We start from the raw sequence: 25,973 nt of genomic DNA on the forward strand, positions 1-25,973 counted from the left end.
CTGACTTAAGCTTTCTGGATTTTTAAACAATAAATGTATAATTTATACAACTTTTTTCAACTCAAAATCTTTGCACACAACAGCAATTTTTATTTCACTCATCGGGATTGAACTTTCTCTTTGAAAAAAAACATTCCTCTGTGACTGCCTGTAACACTCCAATCTTTTTGCTTCTTTAAAATCCTTAATGGCCAAGGTTGCATGATAAAAATCCCATCTAGGAAGGGCCATTGCTGCTGTCTCAGCTTGGTAGAAGAAAGGGCAGCTGTGCCGGGGCAGTGATTTAAAGGTGTGTGGACGAGAGTGTGTAATAGAGGTACTGGTGGAAGCAGACCTGTCAAAGGTGCTGGTTGTGTTGCCAGAAGCCAAGTGCACAAGTTCTACCACTAAGTGGTACCTGCACGTGGCTTTAGTAGTGTAGACAGGACTCGCAGCCCTAACGTTGTTGCATTTGCTGTCTTTCTTTAAATGGTAACTATAAAAAGCTCCATAAGCAAGATCACATGGCCCAGGTAGGGATCTAACTGCTGGATCTGCTCTTAGCAGATATGCAGAAAACCTGTATTTTGCATATTGCTTATACTTCATTTGCACCCTTTCCCAAATATTCCTTCTGCCTGCTCCCTCCTCCCCCAGCTGATCCAGTACCCGTGATTTCCCCCTAACTTTGTCAGGTTGGTTCACCTGGATCTCCTTCTGTCAGCCTGCCTTGGCCAGCTTGCTTCCTCAATGTTTGCCTCCTACCTAGAAAGTGGTCAAGAGGGCTCTAGTGCCTGTCTGCATGGGGCTTTTTCTTAAACCTCACAAGTCTCCCAGTAATTCGGCCCTAATCTAGCACAGTTATGTTGATAGACTGATCTTGAAGTGGTTTTCCTATGTTTAGTGTACCTGGCCTGGACCATTGTGTTAGGCAGGTGGCAATGTAGCCTGATACCATACTTGCATCTGCTAGGTTTGGGCACCTGTTATGTTGTAGACTATAAACTTGCTGGGGCTGGGACTGTTGTTTTTAAGTGTTTGCACACTTAGCTGGCACATTGGACACCAATCCCTGAAAGGAAACCTTTTCAGTGTTACCGCACTGCAACTATCTCCAGGTTTGTGGGAGCTTCAAAAGAGCTCTGGAAGGAGTATGTAGTGAGACCTTCTGGCCCGGACTATCGATATTCAGTGTCATCCATGCTTGGGCTCCTGCCGCCTCTTGGCTCCGTCCTTCTCTGACTTGGAGCAGTCAGCAAACACTAATTCTGTTTCCTACAGGTTTCTTCGGGGCATAGGATTAAGCTCTCTAAAATGCCCTTGACTTGTTTTTAACCTCTCGGTGCTTCCTGGGAAGAGATATCAAGACATTCTGGCTATGAAGTCTACTGATGAAATGGGGCTGTTCTTCCTGCCAGGGTGGTGGATTAGCAACATCCTTGGAGCAGCTGACAGTGCAGCTGGGGAATCTGGTGCTGATATTTGTATGCGCTGGAAGTAAGCGGCCTTTTCCACTGTCCCCTCAAAATGTTAGGCTCCAGCTCCGTGGCAGATTAGGTAGTCATAATCCTAAGAAATTCTAGGTTACTTCTAAATTAAATCAGTGTGTGGGTTGCGGGGTGTTTTTTTTTTTTTTTAAGACCTAGAATTGTTCATCCTCATTTATTGCATGTTTCTAGGGTTTTTTAGAATGGTTTCTATTTACTGAGTAGAAAACAGTGGTTTTAAAGAGCCGTTTTAGTATTTATTATTACTAGAGCTAGTGTCCCCATGTTCTTACATTAATAGAAATTTAGTCTAAAATAAATCTTGGATAAACTGTATTCAGTCCTTAAGCTTTCCCTCTTCTATGCCATGCTTCTTAGTATGCTGCACAAGGAATTAAAATATAGCCATGCTGGATAGAAATTTAAAACTTAATCTACACACCCCAATTTGAAGAATGATTCTTTTCACTGTTAACAGGTCTTAAGCTCACTTCTAAAGAGATTTTTTGTGGGAAAAGAATCTGATTTTTGTTTTTTCCAAGCATTGCAGAAAGTGCAGGCCAAATTCAGCCTTCAGAATACCCAGGAGCTGAGGATTCAAGTAGGTTGCAGCTGTCTTCACCCACAGTATTTGAAAATAACTAATGAGATGAGAAGTCTACAGCTGGTGGCAAGCACAATAAACCACGAGCCAAGGGCTTCTCTGCATTAGATTCTCCCTTTCCCTGTGGGATCCTAAAGGAGACAGAATACTAACAACGCCAGCAGGCTGTCTTATTTCATGCTATTGCTCATTTGCAGCTGTAATTGGGAGCTAAGGTTGTATACAGTATGCTGGAACTGTCATAGGTGGCGGAATATATTTGCTCATTGTGATGTGCCTATAAAAAGAGGGCACATGCAAAAACCTTCAGAGTTCTGTTCTGTTACAGTTGTCAGGTATGTAAATGAATTTTAAAAAGCCAATATTAAACCTTTACCAGATGCAGGGTTAAAATTCAGTCCCTGGGTTAAATACTTGGGCGGGTGTCTAACTGGCTCTGACTGTGGATGCGGACATGCAGCTCTTTATGCTTTTTCCTTAACTTGTCCCAGTTGGCAGGTAAAGTACTAACTGAAGTTATCACCAGTAGGAGCTCTTTTGTGCAGCAGTCTGGCTTTAATTTTTTGGGGTCCTTTATTCTTCAAACTTTTTTTAATGTATTACTTTAGTTCAGGGGAGAAAAAATAGAGTGGAAACTACTCTTCTAGGAAGGTTATAAGGCATCTATTGATCAGAGAGATTGCTTTTGAACTGTCCAGGCCTCTGGAGAAAATAGTACTTCTAAGCAGTTCTTAAAATACATATTGAATGCCTGCATGTAGGCAGGTGTTCAGTTTTCTCAGTCAATGCGTATTCATGCATTAAGTATATTACTAACCCACAACAGTGTTGAAGCAGTTTCTCCTGTTTTGTTCATGCATCCTGTGCAGTGCCATGCCAGGAGTGAGAATTCTTGTTCTTACTGCACTTGAGCAATAGCTGAGTTTCCATGGATAAAAGTTTGTTGGAGATAGTGTGCCAGTGAGCTCTGCTGCAAGAGATACCTGTTAGATCATCCGAAATCCCTGTTGTCAGTTCTAGTCTCACTTAATGACCTCCCCGTGCCTTTCTGAGCCGACTGTTGGACCTTTCTGTCATTTCATCTAAATTTGTCTGAACTGTAGACCTCTTCCTACTGTTTCAGTTAATCTCCATTGAGTTATCTTAAATCTCAGAGTGTTTTTACTGCACTAATAAAAAAACATTCACAAAACCATTTTTATTAGAAGCTTTTAAAAACACATTTTTGCAATGTTAGAGCAATCTGGTAGGATCTCACTAATTATACAATGAGGGAAAACCTCAGGTAGTCTGGAGTCAGTTGTCACATTTCTTGCTTCGGTTCTGAAACTGAAAATCAGGGTTATAAATGGTATCAGTGAGAGCTGTTTACATTTTGGAAGTGTTGGTATACTGTTCTGTAACCAGCATAAACTGAGGATAAGTCCTGTCCTAAGCTCTGCCTTCGCTTTGAGGTCTTTTAAAGAGTTCTCTTAATAGTGTTGACCCATTGATAAGCAAAAAGGTCTGTCCTTTGGATAGTTGCTGAAACTGGGTTTTGCTGTAGTTATATACTGACCGTGAGCAAATGCAAAGGTTGACTCAAATAGCAAAGACAAAGGATGCCGACACTGCCTCTGTTTATGCAGCATCTTTGAAAAGTGGGATGTTATTTACTTGCTGGGTTTTCAAGTGAATTAGACTTCCATTTCTCAGGCAGGTAGCAGTTGTGCATGCATATGTTGCTGTAGTGCTAAATTGCACTGAAGGAACTCCTTCCTCTTACCCTTCTGGCTTCTAAAACAGCGGGAGTCATGACTTCAGGTTGTCCTAGTTTCTTTCTCAGGTAAAGTCATTTGAGCCTCGCCTTTCATGGCTGAAGTTTTGGGGAGAAAAGCAGTGGTTGTGTACACCAAGCAAGACCAAGTGTTTGTGGACCAGCAGCTACAGTGTTAAAGTCTGCCACTGAGAGCCATTTAGGTTGGGGATCAGCAACCTTTAAGGCTTGGTGGGCTGAAATAAGGCAGCTGGGTCTGAAGGTGGGCTGCTGCTTGTGACCCAGCCACTGCCACCACTCTGAGCAGTCTGCTGCCCCAGCCCTCCTTACTCCATGCTTGGGGCTGCTGTCAGGCTACTCCCCCTTAACCCTTGCCACCAAATTAGTCACTGGTGATGGTGGGGGGGAGGGGGGAGCAAGAGCTGCAGTTAGGCTATGTGGCAGAGCAGGAAGGGCTGGGGCAGCAGCAGGCGGCCCTACAGAGTGGCTTCTCGGAGGCAGAGCAATGCTGTGGCGCTGCTCCCAGCTGTGCAGAATTGTCCTTGGTGTCCCAGCTCCACTAGTGGCACACAATCCCTTGACAGGCTGGATGTGGCCCGGGAGCTTTAGGCTGCCAGCCCCTGTTGTGGGCCAGTCAGCTTGGTGATTGATTAATTTTCTTGGTAGAGCCTACCTGTAATCTTCAGACCTTTGTTTTGGGTACTTGCTGTGGCGGGGGTAAGAGAAGCAACAGCTGCTTAGCTCTGAAGATGTCTTGCTGTAGGAGCAGCGCATCTCTTCTTCCCATTGGAAATACCCTGGGTGGGTGACTTCATGCAAGTGACTCATCTGCTCCAAAGCATTCAAATGCATCTTGCATGGTGTAGACTGTACCGTGCAGCTCTGTCGAAGAGTGCTGAGATGTGACTGTCCTAAGTTGTAACTCTGCTCCCGGGGTATGTGGTACTTGGTGATTAATTCTTGTCCCCTGTGAGGGCTACAGGTAGTGTTGCTAACTTTTTATTTGCGGAATAAGTTAGTAGAGAACCAGACTATGATGAGATGAGGCTTCACTTAGAAGCTTAAATGTGCAGCAAAAATATTGGAGTGGTTTTTCCTCCAATTTCATTTTATAATTGCTATTGAAGGTATTTGTGAATACAAATCAGCTTGTGCCTGCTTTCAATTTATCCCATTTTTCTGCTTGTTAATACATTGATCTTCACTACAGTGTCATAGTTCCCATGTTCTTAGTTTCAGTGTGTAAAGAAATGAGTGGAAGGTTCCCTTAGTTGCAGTTACATTTTGATAGCCACCATTTTTTTCTTGAATAATAGCAGACAGACTTTTACTAGCTAGCAAGGCAATGGTTTAATTTCACTTCATCTCTGAAACCCTCTGCATGCATTATTCCTCGTGACAACCTTTAATGCAGGAGTAGGGAATTACCACCAACTTCCTGTCCTAGTTCTCTTTTGTCCTGCTCACCGCAGGTCCCGTCCTGGTTAGGTGTCAGTCCTCTCCTCTCCCCATCTTCTGTTATGTGAGAGAAGCAATGTCACTTTAGATTTCCAGAGTTACTTCCTGTGGCTCTGTCTTTGCATTGTCTATGGTGTTTACCACTGTTTACATCAAAATGTTTAATATAAATTAGATCTTCAAGAAGGATGCGGATAACCTGGAGAGGGTCCAGAGAAGGGCCACTCGTATGGTTAAGGGCCTGCAGGCCAAGCCCTACGAGGAGAGATTAGAGAAACTGGACCTTTTCAGCCTCCGCAAGAGAAGGTTGAGAGGCGACCTGGTGGCTGCCTATAAGTTCGTCAGGGGGGCACAGAAGGGAATTGGTGAGTATTTATTCACCAAGGCGCCGCCGGGGGTTACAAGAAATAATGGCCACAAGCTAGAAGAGAGCAGATTTAGATTGGATATTAGGAGGAACTTCTTCACAGTTCGAGTGGCCAAGGTCTGGAACGGGCTGCCAAGGGAGGTGGTGCTCTCCCCTACCCTGGGGGTATTCAAGAGAAGGTTGGATGTGTATCTAGCTGGGGTAATGTAGGCCCAGCACTCTTTCCTGCTTATGCAGGGGGTCGGACTCGATGATCCATTGAGGTCCCTTCCGACCCTAGCATCTATGAATCTATAAGTTGGTAATGGACCTTATGGAGTCTTGTGCTTCTCTGTTACCCTGTCCTAGTTATGTCTAAAGTTTTTTTTCCTTTCTTCGTTCTATCAGCGTCTCTCCAGTCACTTTCATATGCCATCTGAAGTGATGCCCAGCTCCACAGGAATGCTCACATAGCGTGAGGGTCTCTTCACACTGGTGCTCTCCAGACATTTGCTTCAGCTCAGTATTCTTCATTTTCCCTCGCTGCTGCTGCTGGGCGTTCTGCTCATTTCCTTATTCTCCCCACCCATTAGTCCCAACCTCCTAATCGTTTTAATCAGAGCCTACAGTGAAGAGGGCTCTAGAAATGCTTACAGTACACTTTTTTATCTTGCAGCAGTCGTGACCTTTAGTTGCTTTCTAATTTTATTCTTGAACCTGGATGCCGCTCTGTGTTGAGTGATCTGGTTAGAAATACCACCCCTTCCATTTTGAAAGGGAATGCTTAAAGCACATGGCCTGTCCGGAAATGTCCTCCTCCTTTCCTGTCACAAGTATATCTGCTCTTGCCATGTCTCCTAGAAGATGCCAGTGTCTGATTGCTAGATTGAGGGGTCATTGGGGAAAATCGGTGTTTATGTGCAGCACGGAACAATGTCTGTATACAATGTGCGTTTGTTTGCCGCCTCACATTTTATATTTTTCAGGTCTTCTTAGTTCTTGTAAGCTCTTTGAGCCAGGGAAGGTATCTGCTTGCCCTTGTACAGTGATTTACCAAGAGGAATGTGGTCCAGAAGAGGCCTTTGAGTATAATTGTAATGCGAATCAGGAAGAGCAGCAAGCACCACTTTGTGCGGGCGAGGTTGGAGCAGTCTGTGTGGGGTACCAAAGGCAAGGCAGAACCCGGCTCTGGTGCTGCCTGAGACCCGAGGCTGGTGGTTTGCAAGTGGTGCTTTGCAGTGCTGGGTGATGCAGCTCAGCTCTTTTTCTAACGGTCTCTTCCTTTCTTTTATTTTTGTTTTGCAGGATTACAAAGCTGATGAGGACCCAGCATTATTCCAGTCAGTCAAGACCAAGAGAGGACCTCTGGGGCCCAACTGGAAGGTATTGTGAGCTGACCTTACTGCCTTGCCAAGTCTTTATCAGCAGGAAAAGTAAACATTTGACAGCACTTGAGGGATTTGAAGGGTTGGTGGTGTTTATCTTAAAACAGACACGGCAGGAATAAACCACTTTTTTTTCCCTTTTCAGAATCAGTTAAATTCAACACCTCTGTGCTAGCAAATATAGTAAAACTGATCTGTAGCTTAGCAAAAATACTCTGTTACTACTAAAATAGATGAGGTATCTTAATCTGGAATCTTTAAGGAATCATCATTGTGGAAAAAATACAGCCCTCGACTTTAAAAATGTGCAGCTGGAATCGTACGGTAGTGACTTGCATGCAAAACATCTGTTCCACGGACTCCAGACACTGATAGCTGCTGGAAGAAACTTGGAATGCAAGAAACTGTCATTGGAGTCCTTAAGTGTACAATATTCTGTGATTACAACCGTGTTTTCACTCTTCTCTCCCAAAAGAGAGGATTTTAACCAGGTATTCAGAATGAAGCAAGGGCCATTTGGAGAAATGTGATGCAGAAGTTGCCGTCTCTTACTGTAGTAATACAAGCACTTATACAGCTTGATAAAAAGAAAACTGCTGGTTCTTCTCTCCTTGGTTCTGTATCATTTTCAAACAGATGTGTTCAAAACAATACTAGAAGCCTAATACGTACTCTGTTTGCCTAAAAGTCGCTATGTAATCCAGTTTCTTTCCTTTCTGAATCCTGCCTGAACCTAGCATGCTTCCTAGAGGCCTTATTTTGTAGCCTTGCAATATTACTACTTGGGTAGCCTTCTACCGTGGACCTGGACACTTAGGATCCTTTTAATAGGAGGGGAACTGGCGCCATTCACTCTTAGTCATTGATCTAAAAAAAGAGGAATTAGAAGAGCTGCTTTAAGTCAGTGAGAGAAATGGCCACCAGAGCATGGTGAGAATAAAGTGCTGGTAGCTTTAAACAGAATTGGCAGCATAAATTAAAGTGAAGACCAACCTTATGGTGCCCTATTGTGTACCTAGGTGCTCTAATTTGTGTGGTGTATGTAACTCACTCTGAGGCCTCTGCAACACTTTGGACATAATGGAGTTGCTTTTGGTGATGCTTAACTTGTATGAGTTAAGGTGAGACCGAGCACTTTGCTCAGCTGTGTGTTTGTGCTTGCATGCACCTATTGTATGCAGTGCGGTATTCTTGAAGTCTTTGTTCTGATGTGTACACAACTCGCGTTCGGGGAATATGTTTTCCTGAATAATTGAGGAGGTGGAATCACCAGTTGAAGTGCCCTCTGTGCATAGCAATGGGAGAGTGGTTTGACAATTTTTGCTTCGAGGCAAAGCCAGCAAGCCTGCATCTTGCATTACTCATGGCTGTGAAAACTGTAGTCATTCATAATACTAGTGGTTCTCCTTTAACTGCATTAACAGGGCTGCTTGTTCAGCTGGACAGTCAAAACAAAACAAAAAAAAAATCACGTGCGTTCTGCTTGAGTGACTTGGCTTTCCTTAATCTTCTGGGGGTGGAGGCTGGTTTTATAGAGAAACCCTAAATTCTTTGAAAACTTGTAATGTTAGCATCCCTTTTCTACATGGACAGGTTTTGAGATTATTTTTGTGTGTAACCCTTGTAATGCATATTTGAGAGACGCAAGTAGGAAGCTGTGTAGCAGAGAGACTGGAGCTCAGAGCACAGTTGCTTTTGCATTGCAAGTTCAGCAAGGTGCTTCGTAGTGTTAGACTTATTTTTCCTTCTGAAGTAGTATCAGGTAGTGACTGCCCTTTTGGGAGGGCGACTCAAGACTTGAAGACCAGGTAGTCTGATCCAGCACAATAGCTTCCCATTCTGACCACATTGCAGAGCAGTGGCTTATTTTGGAGCTCGTCTCCAGTGTTCAGTTTCAGATCCACGGCACCTTATGTTGTCTGTTGGCCTCTGGATTTTTGGGCTACTCCAAAATAATGTATTAAAATACTTCAGATAAACTGCTGTAGGCAGAGGTCCAGTTCCAGAACAGAACCAGTGTGGAGGTCTGTACTAGGTGTCCAGGTGGTCTGAGACTTGGGTCCTCTGGTCTGAGAGAGGGCACACCAGTGACAGTGGGACAGATGTTGAGAGGTTTGGGCTATAAGACCGGTGACGGTGCGTGTTGTGCTCTGTGTACTATGTGATCAACTGGCTTCAAATAGCTCCTGAGTGACCATTTCTTAACAATATACTGAATACCATATTTATTTGCTTTAAATGAAAACTTAGGAGTAAGTATTTGATTGCAAAGACCAAAGCCTTCAGAATATTCAGGCAAATATTTCTAGACCTTTCAGGCAGCGTGAAGCACTGGTTCTGCAGTCTGTACCGCCCCATCGCTAAGTCAGCTCTGAAGCCTCCCAGCTTCAAGTTTCACCGTCCCTGCACTGTCCTGGCCTCTCTAGTGGAAACAGGAGTATACGCAACACTAGATGGAAGTGAGGACCTGGCTCGGCTCAGGGGGCTGTTGGTCATAAAACTAAGGGTTATGCATGTTCTCTGTCCCAGCTTGAACCAACACGGCTAGTCCACTGTTTTGACATCTGTGTTTTCCACCTGGAAAATAACTAGCAGCCAATTTCCAATCTTATCCCACAAGCCAACACAGAGGTGCTAAGCCTGAAGTGATTGCTACACACCTATTTGTAGCTTCAGCACAACCAGGATACTGGGGGACTGACTTTCACCTTCATCCCTCTATCCCACCTCAAGGAGCTGAAGGCCCAGGGGGTTGTTGTAGGGCTGTCTTGGCCTTCTGCCCCGTTGTTTACAAAGTGAAAGTCAGTCCCCCGATAGCCTGGCTGTGCTGAAGCTACAAATAGGTGTGTAGTGATCACTTCAGGCTTAGCACCTCTCTGTTGGCTTGTGGGATAAGGGGGGCGATTTGGCTGCTAGTTATTTCCAGATGGAAAACACAGATGTCAAAATAGTCGACTAGCCTGTTGGTTCACCTGGTCACTTGGGAAGGGCGTTCACTACAATGGGTTGGGGATATTGCATCCTACTAATGACCTGCATTTGCACAGGATAATGAGGGGCTTCACGAAAAATTGACTGGCATGGATCTTTTGTTAGCTGCTGGAAAGTGTATGGGCACACGGTCATCTTTGTGGATTCAGCAGTGGTGCACAGTGACTTCTCAGTTTTCCGTTTGGGGAAGAAAAATTACTGGAGGCATTTACCACTTATTGAGGAAAGCTCCCTGGAGCCGGCTACCAGAGAGAAGTAAATAGAGCTGAGAGCTGGCAGGATTTCGGAGCAGGATGCAAGGTGTGTGTGAGAGCTCATCCATAATCGTGGAAGTGCCCTAGCCCATTCCTGTGCTAGGAAGTATCAGAGCAGGTTTCTCTGGATTGCTCTTCAGAAATGGGCACACAGGAGTCATCGTCCTGTTTTGTGTTTGGATGTTTTGGTTGTCCGCATAAGCGTGACTATTCCTGAATTTTGTTTCTTTCCAGGATGTTCAGTATCCTAATGAAACTCAGTGGTGCAGCTCTTACGACAGTGATCCTTCACCCCCCTAGTCCATCTCATGGCATAGGACTATGTAGGCATAGGAGAGTATTCAGTACTGTTGTTGCAAGGAAAAAAAGCCTCCTGCTTTGTTCATAGTGATGTTCTGAAGCAGAGTGGTTCTGTTGCTGTGCTGTATTGCACTGTACCCTGTCGCAGCCATTCGTCCAGCAAGCTTTGCTTTGCATTTGGACACTGTTGATAGATCGCACTACTTTGAAAGATGAAATATTAATTGCAGTGAAAAATATATATGGCTTCAGTTTGAAGATAGTGTTTTTATGAACTTAAAATTTTCTTATGAAAAACATAAAATGAAATATTGTGAATTGGGATTTGGCTTCCTGTTGAGTGGTAAAGGATTATTTAATCCTGCCTTTTGAAGTCAGGAGCACCAAGTGAGTGAGGATTATTAAAAGAACCTGTAAATGCATCAAATGTTTGCTGTGGGGATTTTTTTTCTTTTAAAAGTCCTTTATCAATAGCTGATATAGAAAATCAAGTAAAAATGACATTTTCACGGGAAACTACTGGTTTAAATTATTTCTTGATGTTATTTTATTTTTATAAATGTTTAGCATTGTAATCAGCAAGTCAGCACGCCTAGACTACAGAAGCGGGTTAAACGTAACTGCAAGCGTGCCTGCAGCCTAAGTTGTAAAAGCCTTTCTTGTATGGACCAGAGAAGTCGCTTTGAAAAAGAAGGTCCCTTATGGCCGTTGCATTTAGGAGGATAGCAGGGTTACAAGCCTGACCCTCCGTGCAGTTATTGCAGGTCCTTCCTTGTACTACAGGTCACCACCGTCCTGCATCAGAAGTCCTACCCCTGGGGGATGGCTTACTGAGCTCAATAAATATCAAGGAATCTTTTGTATCATCAAAGTATTTATCCAAAATACAAAAGATATTAGAAGCTTGTTAGTTAGGTTGCAAAGTCTTTTGCTGTTTTAGCTACTAACATGGGTTGCCAAGAGCAAAAGGTTGTTGGCACAACGCAGTGACTGACTCCTCGTGCCAGGCGCTGCCCAGAGAAAGGGCTGGCCTGGCTGGCCCCTCTCCCTTTCCCGAGGAGGTGGTGGGTCCCTGCCCCATGCAGTGCTGGTGAGGGGTGTCATGCTTGGCTTCATGTGCCAGTTCTAAAAGGGCACAGTTGTGTAGTGGTGGGGAGAGAGGGTCTGCCGGATTACACTGCCTCGCGCGCTGCAGACTGTGCTGCGTTTGCACTCCCATACTATCTATCTGCTTAACAGCAGATTGCTTGCTTGGAGCTGACATGAACCGTGCCCCTTCTTCCGACTTGCTCACGTTTTGTAACATCCTGGCTGCACTGACTGCCTTTGTAAATGCCTGAGGTTCAAAGTGCTCGGCGCTACGTGCGTTGATCGGGGTAAAGCCTCTGCATTTTTCTTGAAGCCTGGGCTTTTCAAGTCCTGCTGTGCCTCGTGCATCTCTGCTTGCACTCAAAGAACAAAGTCTCACACTTGTGCAGGGAGACGTTTTTGGAAACAAATTCCTAAAGTGTCTAAAATCAGAAGCCAGATAAGAACAACAAACTTGACTTTTAAAGTCATGTTAGCCCATTTAATGATTCTGGGAGCTTGGCTCATGGTTTTTGAATGTTTGAAATGAGGAACGGTCTTGTCCATATCCCGCATCCTCTTCCCCCCAGTGCATTTGTGTGTGCCTGGCCTGAAGACTTTTGCAATTTTGGCAACGCAGCGAATACGGTACTTTAAATCTTCTGTTTCACTTCCTTTGAAGACCATTTCAGAATTTCTTGGTGATAATGGAGTCTGGTGGCAAACACAAGTATATACTTCATCTTTGTCCTAGATTTTTAAATGTATAGAAAATATTTCTTGTGCACACAGCAAAAGGCTTTCTGCAGAACAAGAGCGGTATGTTATGTCTTTAAGAGCATGGCTTTAAAAATTCCTAATTTTCACCTCCCTTGGTTATTCCTTGTTTGTCTTCCTACCAAAGTCTTTGCAAGATGTAAGAAACGGGCACTGGTGGAGTTTTGTACTGATTGCTTGCTATTCCAGCCAAACACACAGCTTTTTTGTTGGGTCATGTAGAACTTACTTCCCTTAGGCCTCTTCTGCATACCTTAATGTAACCTAATATGCATTGTTAAATTAAAAACATCATTTGCCCTCTTGAATTACATTTAAAGCAAGACACATGAATCTAACCAGTTAAACATGTTAAATACTTGGGAGGCACTTCACAACTATTTAGTGAGGACTATTGCCGTAAAACTGGTGTTTTGTTATTTTCATACTTGGATTCCCCCCTCTCCCTCCCTCCCTGACTTGATAGATCGTCTTAATGAAGTATTTTCAAACATCCTGCGTCAAGTAAGGATGCCTCCACTCGTATCTTATTTCATAGGGTCAATGACACTTTCTTCATTCTAGTAAACAGAATAATTTTTAGAGTAATACATTTACACTGTCTTTCAAAGGATTTTTCAAGAAATGCTTCTGTTTTATGAATCTAAGTGAAGAAAATGTGTAATTTTTGAAATGGGAATGTTTCTAGAAGTTGTAATGAAGAAATGCAGCTAAAACCACTTAAATACTAGTTGATTTTAAAAGTGGCTGAGTGTTACAGTAGTTGCCTGGAGGAAATGCTTGGGGAGTGGGGGGGAGAGCCAAAATGGGGAAGGGGTAGTTTTAGCTTGGAAATAAATTACTGGAATATTTTTATTTGTAATAGATTAATTTCAAATTAAAGTTCATTAGATGTGAATTAATGAATAAGCATGAGGTTAGAGGTATGCTAGTACAGTTGTACTGCAGAGAGCGCATCTGATTAACAGGAGAAGAGCATGCTCTGGCCATGCTCCAGGTAGCTGCACAGGAGGCGTCTCCCCGTATCATGACTGTCGTGCGTGAGAAGGACGTTCTTCTCCATAGCTTTTCAATACGGGAGCTGGTCACTGGTGCTGCTAGCACCATTTTGTGATCTGTCCCACCAGGAACTGGACTGGCCTCCCTCGTTTAATGTACACAGGTTGGCTAGTTTGTACCGCTCAGCTTTTAAAAGTTCTCTCTTCACCACTGTACAGACTGAGTGGGTAGAAACGGAAGTATTTCACGTGTCTTCATGTTAACATGAATGAATCCCAGACATTGTCATAAAAGTGTTTTATTGTGCTAAAAGTTGAAGGAACCCTTTCATTTTTTTCTCCCTGGGCAGTAGTGGTCACCTGTAACTGGAGACTTTTAAAACTACCTAAAATCTCATTTTTTTTCACTAAGGAATTGCTGTCAGAAATATAAATTCATAGAGTTTCATTGCTGAGCAAGTAAAAAAAAGCCCAAACAAACAAAAAAAAAAACCCCCCGCCCCACAAAAAACCCCAGAACACCAATTCAGATGCATGAAAAGGGAAATGTTAGTGTAATAGCAGTCTCTTCCAATCAGACCTTTGTTGAAAAACAGGGTTATTGTGATGCTGTAAAATACTGTTACTCCTTAGCAGTACAATTGCTCCAAGGTAAAAGTGTCACAGGACTGCTTTGCTTTTGTCTTGGATGATTGTACCTCTGAGACCTCAGAAGGAAACTGATTCTCCCATGTTTTTATTTGTAAAATAAGATGCACATAATTTTCCTTAACATGTTTGCAGGCAGAGGCTGTGAAAGCATGGGTATGTTAGGAAAGTGTTGCCCTCTACTCCTTAAAAGCAGGATTTATCTGTAGCCCTGGTTGCACAATTTGACCAAGCGTGGTGTTTTTAAAAATGCAAAAATTCCCATGGTGTATGGAAATGTTGTGACTTGCTCCATTGCATCAGAATTAGTTTGGCTTGTAGCTGACAAAAGTGAGGGAATTGCAACAATAATCAGGCTTGCAGGAGCTTCTATAAGTCTCTTTTGTGCCCATCTATTCCCTATATGGCTTCTGTACCGAATGTGACATGTCCTGACCAAAGGCTCTTCTCACTTGCCGGTGTGGGCTCGTGTGCCCACCCATCTGCCATGGCACTTGGAGCAGGTGCCTAGGTGCTCAGCTGGGCACATGTTCTTGCTCTTGCCTTCACAATGTGGCATTAAGCCTTCAGCCTGTGTTGCCCCAAGTCCTCAGGGAAGAGTGGAGGAGTATTCACTTAGCAGCGCTCTTCAGAGGCAGACGTTGCTCCCCAAGCAGTCACGGTTCCATTTGCACAGTTGCAGGCTCTGCTCCACCTAATCATAGAATCACAGAAGTCGGGTTGAAGGGACCTTGTAGATCTTCAAGTCTAACCCCCCGCCTGGGCAGGAGAAAAACTGGGCTCAGATGAGTCCAGCCAGGTAGGCGTCAAGCCTCTCCTTAAAGCCCCCCAGGGTAGGAGCCAGCACCACTTCCCTTGGAAGCTGGTTCCAGATCCTAGCCGCCCTGACCGTGAAGTCGTTCTTACGGATGTCTAATTTAAACCCCCTCTCCAACAGCTTGTGGCCGTTATTCCTTGTTATACCAGGGGGCGCTGGGGAAACAAGGTCCCTCCCCCACCCCAAACCCTTCTGGTCCCCCTAGTGAGTTTATAGACGGTCACCAGGTCCCCCCTCAGCGGTCTCTTGTGGAGGCTACAGGTTCAGGTCCCGTAGCCTCTCCTCATAGGGCCTGCCCTGCTGCCCCCTGATCATGCGAGTGGCTCCTCTGGACCCTCTCCATGCTGTCCACATCCCTCCTGAAGTGTGGCGCCCAGAGCTGGACGTAGTACTCCAGCTGCGGCCTGACCGGTGCCGCATAGAGGGGGAGGATCACCTCCCTGGACCTGCTCGAGATGCATCTGTGGATGCACGACAAGGTGCGGTTAGCCCTGCCAAGTGCGACCTCGCATTGTTGGCTTGTGTTCATCTTGGAGTCAATAATAATCTGAGCGTTTCATTTTGTAAGCGTGGTGGAGAAGGGTAGCCATCACCTGGCTGTGCTTGCTGCTTCCATGTGCAGAGCTCCCGTGATTCCCACAGCCATGTCTTTTGCTGGTGCAATGGCTGTTTGTGGTGGGTAGCTCTTTTACCCCGCTGTATTTCACTGTGTCCTGAGAGGTGGGTGGGTCTGCTCCGGAGGTAGAACGGGGCTCCTCAACCCAACCTACCCTTGTAGTCGGGGCGGGACTGTCCAAACTGGGGCCTGCCATTTGTTCTGCAAATGGAAAAATGCATACGCCAGTTGTGCCTGGCAAGTAAATACTGGCATCAAATCTGGCCGAAAATGCACCGCTGAAGGAGGGGTAGGGCAGAGCCATGGCAAATGTCTGTGTCTTTCCTTCTGTTCTGTACGTAGATGCATGGAGTCAGTCTGAGCTGTGCTAGCACCACAGCAAATGGTGCCCTCCCCTGCCTTGGGGTCTTCAAGAGGAGACTGGGCAAGGCAAGCCCCTGGCTGGGGTCACATGACCTCGGCACTTTTTCCTGCTGCTGGCAGGGGGTCGGACTCGATAATCCTTTGAGGTCCCTTCCAACCCTTGCATCTACGAATCTGTAAAAACCTAATGCCACAACATTTCATTTCTTAGAGGGTTTTTTGTTTTTGTTTTTTTTTTACTTTGGGAGTTTTAGTAGATCCCGTCGAAACTCGGAGACACTACCATAGTTTTCACTGTATAAGATGCACCTGTGCATAAGACTACCTCCTTCCCTTCCTCCAGAAAAGGATAAAATTGTGGGGGCATAAAGATTTGTAACAACTGTGATTTGAATTTTGGCCAGCTTTATTGCAATGGTTTCAGGTAGTTTTCATCATACAGCTTTTTTCATTACACAGCTTTCAATTTTGGGGGAACAACCTGCATCTTATTTGCCAGAAAATACCATAACTGGGGTGTGGACTGTAAATGTACTTGTACATGGTTGAAATGGGATTAATATGTAGTGGGACAGTGTCAGGTTCAGTTTTCTTAATTGTATAGGTCAGGGGTGGCCAAGCTGCTGCACAAGTGCCAAGTGGCATAGGCAGCTCCTGTGTGTGTGGAGAGCAGGGGGGAGCAGAAAGCAAAGCACCAGATTGGGAAGGGCAGCAGATAAGGTAGGGAGCAGAAAGCAGGACAGCAGGTCAGGCAGGTGCAGGGGATCAGAGTGGCTAACTTGTGGCCTGCCTGCCCAAAAAGGCGGGCGCCCACTGATGTAGGGTATTGTGAAAGGTGGTTCTGTAAAGCTAATAGCAGTGTCTACGTGGTTCTGTATTCTGAGTGGGGAGGGGGGATGCTTTATCAAACACTTGCTTGTAGTAAGGTGGCACCCCAAGTGGTGCAGAATTTTTCTCACGTTAAACAGAACACGCGAACAATTTGATATTGACTCTAGTAGTCGATCTTTGCTGTCCAGGGTAAGACCCTAAGAGTAACTTTAACAGCATAAATAATGAAAAGTAAATCAATTTTAAATGATTGCCTGCTCAGTGACAATGTCGGGAGTGGAGCTGAAGTGTTTCTTTAAAAAAAAAAAACAAAAAACAAAACCCTGGCTTTTAACCTGTTCATCCTTGGCACTTAGCATGCTCACAGCGCAGTGCAGCAGTTGTCTAATCATTTAAACAGTCATTTACAATAATCATACTAAATGCCTATGTCTGCAGTCCTTTACAGTCCATGTTCAAGAATTTGAGTATCCCCAGCAGTTGATATTCATTTTGGTTTTCCTTCCAATTTTCACAAACAGAAGGAGCTTGCAGCTGATGAAGACTGTCCTAAAATGTGTGCTTACAAGTTGGTGACCATCAAATTTAAATGGTGGGGACTACAGAACAAAGTGGAAAACTTTATCCAAAAGGTACGGACTGTTGCTTCGGCATTGGGTTCCTCGCTGGTTGTCTGCGCGTTGCTGCTTTTGGGGTTTTTAAGTAGCAGTAAAGTAATGAAAAGGGGATTTTTGTCTGCTCCTTTGTTTTTTCCTTTGTAATGAGGCATTGATTCATTTGTTTCTTGAGCAAGTAGAACTGCTGCCTCCCAAGTCTCCAGTCCTGCACGCACTGATGTTTTATCAAATGCTGTTTTTAAGGCAGAGGTGGAAAAAGCAGGCAAAGAATTTGAAGCGCCGTGCACATCTAGACCCTGGCTCTGTAAACAGTCCGCTGATTGGATTTCCCATGGGAGTAAAGTTGATTTTTGAATAGGGCTGCTCAGGGTAACAAGTTCTGTGCAAGTGTTTGCAGGATCATGGCCTAAACACTTAAACGGTATTAGGAGAAATTGCTACTACTTCCTTCAAGTCTGAAAAAGAAGAGGCATTCTGCTTGAACAAAACATGGGTGCTTGAATGTTTTTCCAGCATTGCATGTTCTAGGCACCTTGTAGAAAGCATCTTACTGTGGTGCCATTCATCTTGTAGGATGTGGGCCCCTGGCCATCCAGGTGCACATAAGCTGTAATTGGGGGGTGGGGTGGGGGACTTGTGTAGGAAGTAAAACTAAACATCTGCCAAAGCAGTCACTGCTCTGCTGCTGGTTTTAGGTTGGTTCATGCTTACTGCCTTTGACCACGTTAAGCTCTTGTGAATGAATCTGGGGAGACAGCAATCAATACTGTGGCTCTTTCGCCTGTAGACAACAGTTACTTAAGTCACTTTAGGTTCCCTGAAATAACATAAACCAGGGCAGTGTGACCAGCACAGGCACTCTTCATCCCTCTGAATGTGTGAACAGCTCAAAGATGAGCAAGAACTAGTGCCTGCATCTTGTGTGTCCCTTCATAAGGTGGCTATTTCCTGTATAAAGAAGCACTATGCTAGGGAATATAGTCTCCTCTTAAAAGGAGTACAGCAAAGCTTGAATGATGCAGGAAAAACTACAGGCAGACGTGCGGAGCACTTGCACCTTTATGTCAGTTCTTTTGCCCCCTAGAGCAACTTGTTGGCTTGGCAAGATAGGCAAGCCAAGATGTTTTGATGGTTCCTGGATATGATGTTAGCTTTTAAAGGGCAGGAGTGAAACAAGTTGCTAGTCTTAATATAAGATGGTGGTTGGCTCTGAGAACAAACCGCAGCTGTTCTTTACCACTGCTCATACTGCAGTATGTGTGGTGGTAAGAGGCTTGGAGATGGCAAGAATAATTTGGGGTGGGGAAGATGGCATTCATGATAGCAGTGACACCTAGTAAGGGCCCAGGGATGTTGGAGTCATGTTTCCCTTGGCATCTGAGAGTTGGGTGCAGCTGTCCTTTTCAGGGAAAGCAAATGTTGTGGATTTCATGCTGGAAAGTACAGGAAGATGAACTGAGGATGTCCTCTGAAAGGTACAAAACCCTGAGCACACGGGAGTGAGGATTCCTGGGCACCCGAAAGAGGTATTAGTCCCCGTGCCACAGATGATTCCTATTTATGCAACCACAGTACATGGTCATCCGAAGTACCTTCTACTGCACTCTTTTTCCTGTGTCATTCAAGTTGCTGTCCTTCACGGGGAACCAGATTGACTTCTGGTGATTTGGCAGTAGCCACACACATATTTTGTATAATTGGCATCATTTGGAAATGATCAGGGGCTGGGGGAAGGTGTCAGTGAGGTAACAAACACAGGTGGGAGCGTGCAGCCTTGAGGGGTTCTTATTGCTAGCTTATGTGTGTGCATGCAGCACTTAGCAACTCACCCATGCCATAGCAAGGTCAGAAGTAAGGCTTGCAACCTTAAGGTGAGGTGGGATTTGTATTGCTGATGGGAACAGGATTTAGGAGAGGTATGGAGGCAGTACCCACAGGAAGTTGCCAGGTACCTTGTATATCAAAGATGATGCAAATACTCCAATAGGAATTATCTGTGGCATGGAGACTAATACTTTCAGGTGCCCAGGAATCCTCACCTCTGCGTACTCAGGGGGGTTGTATCTTTACAAAGGATGTCCTTTGTAGTAATGAAGTGTGCTCCTTGCATCCTGTTGGGACATTAGTTCAATTCTAGTTACCAGGGCAGGTCGTAATTATGCTACCAACTGAATCACCAGCACTACTTTCTGTAGTCATTTTATAGCTGGAAAGGAATAGGTGCATGTTGGAGTCTCCAGCTTTTTGGAGCAACAAATTGCTGAACTTTTTACTTAGAAAAGGCAGTTTTTATAAGTACTCTTCACTTACTTGTTCAGGTGGAAAAGGATGTGCTAACAAAAACCCAGGGAATTTGGAAGAGGTGGGTTATAGCACTGTGAAGCAGAGTTTACGGCTGGTTTGATCGCTTTTAAATTGCAGTGACCATTGACTATTATCTTGTGAATGCTGGCTGACCATGGGCCTCTAATTCTGCCTTACCTTTTTAAAGCAAGAAAAAAGGATATTTACCAACTTTCACCGCCAGCTGTTCTGTTGGATTGACAAGTGGATTGATCTGACCATGGAAGACATCAGGAGAATGGAGGATGAAACCCAAAGAGAGCTGGAAGCGGTAAGATTGCTTGGAGGGGGGTGTTGCGATTGTTGCATTTGTGGCAGTGGTATTTGGGTTCCTTGAGACCTGAAGTAGGCCATGTGCGTTGTTGTCACTCGTCCACCTGTGACCTGCGGGGGCGTGCTGATAAAGGTGTACTTTTCTTCACTGGATCCTCTCCCAGAACTACATTTGTGGAGCTCCTACATGCTGTGCTGTACAGGGACAGCAGTTATTGAAATGTGTGTGTTCTGGTAAGTTTTCCATATCCTGAGTGTCTGCACTGAACATTTCTTTCCTTCCATATGTAGATTCCCTAGCACACACATTTCCCCTCGGCTCTCTTTGGTCACTAGTCAGCCAGGCCTCAGAGCTGTCTCCTCCTCCTCAGAACCATCTTGTTCAGTTCTCTAGTTGTCATTAGAGCCTATTTATTTTTTCCCTTCAAACATGTCTTGAAGTAAATGCATACATGTCAGATGAAGACTGCCTGACTTGTCTTGATGAGCTTGATGAAACTGAGAATCCTGTCCTGCCCCTCCCTCTTCCTACCCACCCCCCATTCCCTAAAAAAAAAAATAAAAAAAAAATACTAATGAACAAACAGGCAGGGGGTGGTGAGGACCAAGTGCTTCTAGTCTGACCTGCATGCATCATCCCCTGGGGCATTTGAAAGGAAGGTCAGCGTTCAAGCTACCCTCCTTCTTTTTCCATCGGAGATGCTGAGGAATGCCGTATGCTGGGGTGAGAAGCCCTTGGCTGCACAGTTTGTTTTCCAGGTCCCGATGTTCAGCATGAGCACTTCTCACTTCAACTTTTCTGTCCCACTTGGATTCTCTGGCATTGCCGAAACTGCAGCTCTTGTTGTGCCAGGTCTTACTGACCCTATCACCCAGCATCAGTACAGCTCATCTTAGTGTCCCTGGTGCCTTGGTTCTGGCTAGGCATGTTGTGCCTGGAGCTCTCTTCTGTATTTTAGGCAACTTAAAACATTTGGAGCCCAGAGGTATTGAGGCAGCTTAGGTGTCTCATCACATTCATCATTGGTATTGGTAGTTCTTCTCGTCCCTGAGGAATATTATACTATTGATATTGATGCAAGTTCTGTCCTCTCCTTCCCAGTGTTACCTTCAGCATTTGAGGGCTTCCGTAGCCTTTTGCATCCTTTCTATGCATGGAAATGGTTTCTAGACAAAGAAGAGATGCTCTGCACATCCCTGCATTTGTGAGCCCATAGTTCATGCCTGGGAATGCGTGACAGCCTCTATTCTGGAGATTAGGGAAGGTGCTAGGAATTTCCCATCTTCCGTTAGAGCAACAGTCACTGAATGTCTGGCACTTCTTCATCTTCCCCCACTACAGAGCCAGTGGCGGACACCTAGGGACAGATCCTCTACAGATGTTCCATAGTTACAGGACATCAGTTACAGGCAATCTGTGATCGCCTTATGCCCAGAAGTATTCGGTTACCAAGGACACAGCCATATCATTGCCCAGCTTGATTTGCCAAGCATCCCTTGGCCCTTGCATTTAAGTCGTGACACCGTTTGCTTAGTGTTTGCTCTTTTCCTGAGCACTCGTTGGGCCCTGAACTTCCTTTGGGAGTTGTAGTTAAGTGTAACATAGGATGACTGTAATTTCCTGTCTGTGCTGGTTCTCAGAAGCAGCGTTTTCAAGCCATTTGCCACAGTCTGAACATCCCGAAAGCTTTGTGGCTGGCTTCTGAGCCCAGGCTCAACTGTGTGTTTGCAAAGCTGGATGAAACTGTTTGCCCTCAGCTGGAAGTGTCTACTAGCAATGCTCCCCTCTCTAGATGTTCAGAGAGCAGATAGGAGAGCACAACATGATGTTTTCCCTATCTCCAAGTTCTTACCCTTTTTTTTCCCCCCCGCTCTTGAAGGCTCAGATCAAATGTAGTGGCGTCTTAACCCAGCAGGGGAAATACCACGTATCTGTGTCCATGAAGGCAGCTTTTCCTGAACTGCACCCCAGGAGAACTGCTCTTCTGGCTGGTTCAGGACCTGCCAACGTGTAGTGGCTTTAAGCCCATTTTATGGAAATGGGAGTCTCCTCCCTTGCTTGCTCCAAGGGCCTTATGGCAAAGGGCAAGCAAAACTTGGGGGTATCCAAACCCCAAGCCTCTGGGCTTAGGCCTGCAAGTAGGATGCCCACTAAAGGGTTTGGAAACATCTGAAGCCCCAGGTGTGGGTGGAGAATGTTTGCTGGTAGTAGGGCCACTTAGGGTTCTGCACTCTTGGATTTGGAATTAGTTTTGGGTAGTTTGGCCTTGGATACAAATTAAAAAAAAAACAAAACCTCTTTTTTCCAAGGAGAAAGAAACAAGGGGATGCATCTGCTGGTTTGCATGCCCTGCCCATCACATCCCGCTTGGCTGGTGCTAAGTCCAGAAATGGGGCAGTTGCACCACCTTGCTGCTCTAGAGGATCTGTCCCTTGTGTCTGCAGGTCAGGGTTGTACTCAGGGCAACCTTACTGGCTCCATTCTGGGTTGGTACAAGCCTCTGCCTACTTGGCAGATCTGAGCATCTCCTCTGAGACTCCTCTTCTACTCCCCTCCCTCTGGCTCCTCAGCTTGGGGAACTTCTCTGGTTCTGTGCAGGAGTAGTTCCTCCTCTAACTGGAGTGCCCCCAAAGGCTTCTCTCTTGCACGTCATTGCTTCTGATTTGGTGTGGGCCAGACTCATCCCATTTCCATGGGACAGAGTAGAGCAGCGTGAGTACGGCCCCAGGTACGTATAGGCGAAGAGTAGCAGCACGTGATGCATCAGCGGGAAGGGAAACTCCCCCTCAGTGTGTCTACAGGGACTGTGGCCATCTTGTCTCCTTGTGGAGGTGACCCATGGACCTATCCCAGTGGTGAGTAACTCCTCTTTTGACCTTTTGCAAAAAGTAACATCGGATGTTCGTATATGCAAACATTCCTGTGGTGGAAGCAGAAAGACCTTCCCTGCTGGTTTGGTTCCAGTAGTACATGCTGTCTTTTGAATACTGGCTCTAAAGCGCAGTGAAAAATACATGGAGCAAGAAGAAATTGTCCGTAACTTCTGTTTGTGTTCAGTGCTATGCAACTATGGTCGTGTAACGACTGTCTAACAGTCTTTGGGGCCTTAGGTATTTTCTGTATGTTAGTTCTTATCTGCCATGCTGAAGTTAAGCCAGAGCTATTTGCTTTTCAGACAACCCCAAACCTATTTCTATGAGTTGTATCCATCCTGGAAGCTGAAAAATGCTTCTCTATTCAGCTTTGTAAACTGAATGTTTTTCCAAATGGTGTGGCCTTGTGTAGGAGACTTCCCAGGCTCAGCACTCCCTGGGGCTGCTTGCTAAATACGACTTTATCAGATGTGACTGACTGGCTAAACACTACTGTGGCCTTTCAGCTGAGACGCTTTATGAGACATGTCAAAGGGGTTGGGACCTGCTGTTTGAAATGCTCTCTAGTATTTTTCTCGCTGCTTTTTCTCTACTAACATATTTGGGGGTTGGGAGCACCTGTAAAATGCAGACCAAAGACGTTGGTGCTGGGGTGTGCTTGTGAGATGGTGTAAGCAGGCAGAGGGCACCCCAAGTACAAGTTGAACGCCAGTATTGTCTCATGGTAACTTTGCCTCTCATGCCTATCTGACTAGCTATGGAAGTGTTGTGATTTAAATAGCAGCCCTCTAAATCACGAGTACAAGACCACCAGCAAGAAGGGGCCCAGTGGTGAGAGGCTTGGTATGACGGGAATGTCCCTGCTCACCCAGTCCTGCAGGGAAGCATTCAGCTTCTCCGTGGAGGCTCCGTGGCATCCCACTGTTCCCTGCTGCTCTGTATTGTCACAGAGAAACAATCACAGGAAACAGCCCGGTGTCTAATGACATTGGCAGGTTTGCATTCTCTTTCCAAGCCTTTCATTTCTTTCATTAAAACCCTTCTCATTTCTGGACCCAGCTAGACTTTTGTTTAAATTTTCCTTTCTTTTTTTGTTGCATTTCTTGGCTTTCTCTGTTTCTTGTCTCAATCTTGTTTAATCCTCTGGTGGCCATTGCTTTCCTTGCTGTTCCTGCTGTCCCTTGGCTTATTCTCATCTGAGTTCCTGTGGAGTTTTTCTCTCCATCTCTCCGCTCTTTTCACAGTTTTCCTGTATTTTTCTCTTGTGCCTGTCTCTCTTCCTGGAAATCCAGAGTTGTACCACATTTTAAACACTCATCAGTTGACTGCTGAACAGTTCAGATCCCAGTCAGTGCACAAAATTGCCAAAACCCTGCGATGCCCTTGAGCTGTTTGCCACAGCCACCGTGGAAGCGCAGTGTGCGTGCCTCAGGTGGCTGTGCACCGAGCTCCGTCTGAGGTCTCGGTCGCTCTTCGGGACTGGAGAGGCTCTGCAGCTTTGTACAGCAGCTCTCTTGACTGCACTGATTTTTTCCTGTCCTGAAGAATGTCCCTTTGGGCTAGTCTTCCCGACCCTTCAGCTTGTTCTGGAGCCTGCTGTGGTCCCAGCTGCTGAGACAACCGTATAGGCATTTGGTGCTCTCCTACTAACCCGGCGATAGGTTCTCTGTTTGGTAGCTCACAGTTTTATTTTGCGTTTAGATGCGTAAGAAGGGTTCCGTCCGAGGCACACTGGCAGCTGACGTCTAGAGGAGTTCTCTGTAGGTTCAGAGGCAAAAACAAGCCGTGTAAGTGAATTCCTGGGTGCAAAAGCAGAACAATAACTTCTGGTGCTGGGAGTTACTGCTAGAACAAATCCTTCATGAACAGTGCAATGTGGTTCCCTCCTGCTCCCTTGCTTGGTTGCAGTCAGTTGTTGGATGTCGCTTTTTTATGGCTAGGATTCATGAGAAACTTTCACCACACAGTGGCATCTCAGTGGGCCCTGGGCACATGCTCAGTGCAGTCGCAGGACACTTAATTAAGGGCCAAGGTTGGTATTGTATAATTCTTCGTGCTCGTCCAGTGTGCAGGCTCCACTGTTTGGTCTCATGATTGGCCCCTGAGCTGCAAGGCCTGCAGGAGGCTTCCTGGACAAAACCAGCCAGAGGGATGTGTTGCTGCGGTTAGACTCAGCTTGGTTAAAAATGCATTGGACTTTGCATCCAAAAAGCACCAGTCGAACCAGGGAAGGGGGTGGGACGGGGCACCGGTCAGGTTCTCTGTTTGGGCAAACAGAGCAGGCGGAGGGATTCTGAGCAGCCTCTGACAATCCATTCCCACCAGTTTAATTTGGACATATCTGGCTGGGATGAAAAAATGCCCTCGGGGCAACTGCCAGGGACTGGCTCCTTCGGAAGTCCTGGGCCTTTGGATCCACGTCAGTCCTCTCCCGTATGAACACTTGCTCGATGCTGCAGGCGGGATCCACAGTTCAAAGCACACGTTAAATCCCAGGGACTGGCTGATGTGTGGTTGGTGTCTGTGACTGACTTCTACTGACCTGCGAGCTGCTCTCCCACTAACAGGCCTTGCACACCAGCTAAAAGATTCCTTAGCAAAGCTTGCACCATTCAGTCTGAGCCAGCTCTGTGCTGGCCATGGCTTGACTACCCCGTACGCACCATTTCCTGGAGACTTAGTGATGAGACTGAGCTTGGTGCAGGCGATATTTGGGTAACTACAACCAGCTAAATGGTGTCTTTTGCTTTTCCCCACAGTTACGTAACCAAGGCCAAGTGAGAGGAACAAGTGCTGCCAATGATGAATGATGATGGATGTGACCTGCACGCAGTGTTGATGATATACAGATGTGTGTGTGGATGCATGATTATTTGTATATAATTATATATACACACATGCATACTGAGGGGTTGTTACAGTGTCTCCAGGGTACTATACCTATCTTCAGCAAAGATGCAAAGGAAACTGCTTTCATTATGTATACCTGAAGCAAATAAAAATTGACTGAATAGTGTCATTTAAAGGATGAATTGACTGCAGAATTATGCTAACTGGTATGTTTCATGAATGTCAATACTGGACCAATTTATTCCATACTTGGTTATTTTCCCCTTCTAGAGTCACTCTGCTACAGTCTGCCAACGTCTCATTGTAAACCAACAGATTTGGTTAGGTTCATTTTAGTT

General features: G+C 45.4%; 1 protein-coding gene across 2 annotated transcripts in view; it reads left to right on the top strand.

Moving 5' to 3' along the window:
* Positions 1 to 25,814, top strand: part of PITPNB (phosphatidylinositol transfer protein beta) — a 51,474-nt gene extending 25,660 nt beyond the window's left edge. Inside the window, exons 8-12 of one of the 2 annotated variants that reach the window (XM_019538662.1) lie at positions 6,936 to 7,013; positions 17,200 to 17,310; positions 19,787 to 19,909; positions 24,487 to 24,572; positions 25,545 to 25,814. In XM_019538662.1, the coding sequence (XP_019394207.1) occupies positions 6,936 to 7,013; positions 17,200 to 17,310; positions 19,787 to 19,909; positions 24,487 to 24,534 (360 nt within the window). In that variant the 3' untranslated portion in view covers positions 24,535 to 24,572; positions 25,545 to 25,814. The remainder of the gene's footprint in view (positions 1 to 6,935; positions 7,014 to 17,199; positions 17,311 to 19,786; positions 19,910 to 24,486; positions 24,573 to 25,544) is intronic. The other variant, XM_019538660.1, reaches the window with a different exon arrangement.
* The last annotated feature ends 159 nt before the right edge of the window (positions 25,815 to 25,973 follow it).

The sequence above is a fragment of the Crocodylus porosus genome, unplaced genomic scaffold (assembly GCF_001723895.1).
Source record: "Crocodylus porosus isolate Cpor-Errol unplaced genomic scaffold, CroPor_comp1, whole genome shotgun sequence".
In the NCBI taxonomy this organism is placed as follows: Eukaryota; Metazoa; Chordata; order Crocodylia; family Crocodylidae; genus Crocodylus; species Crocodylus porosus.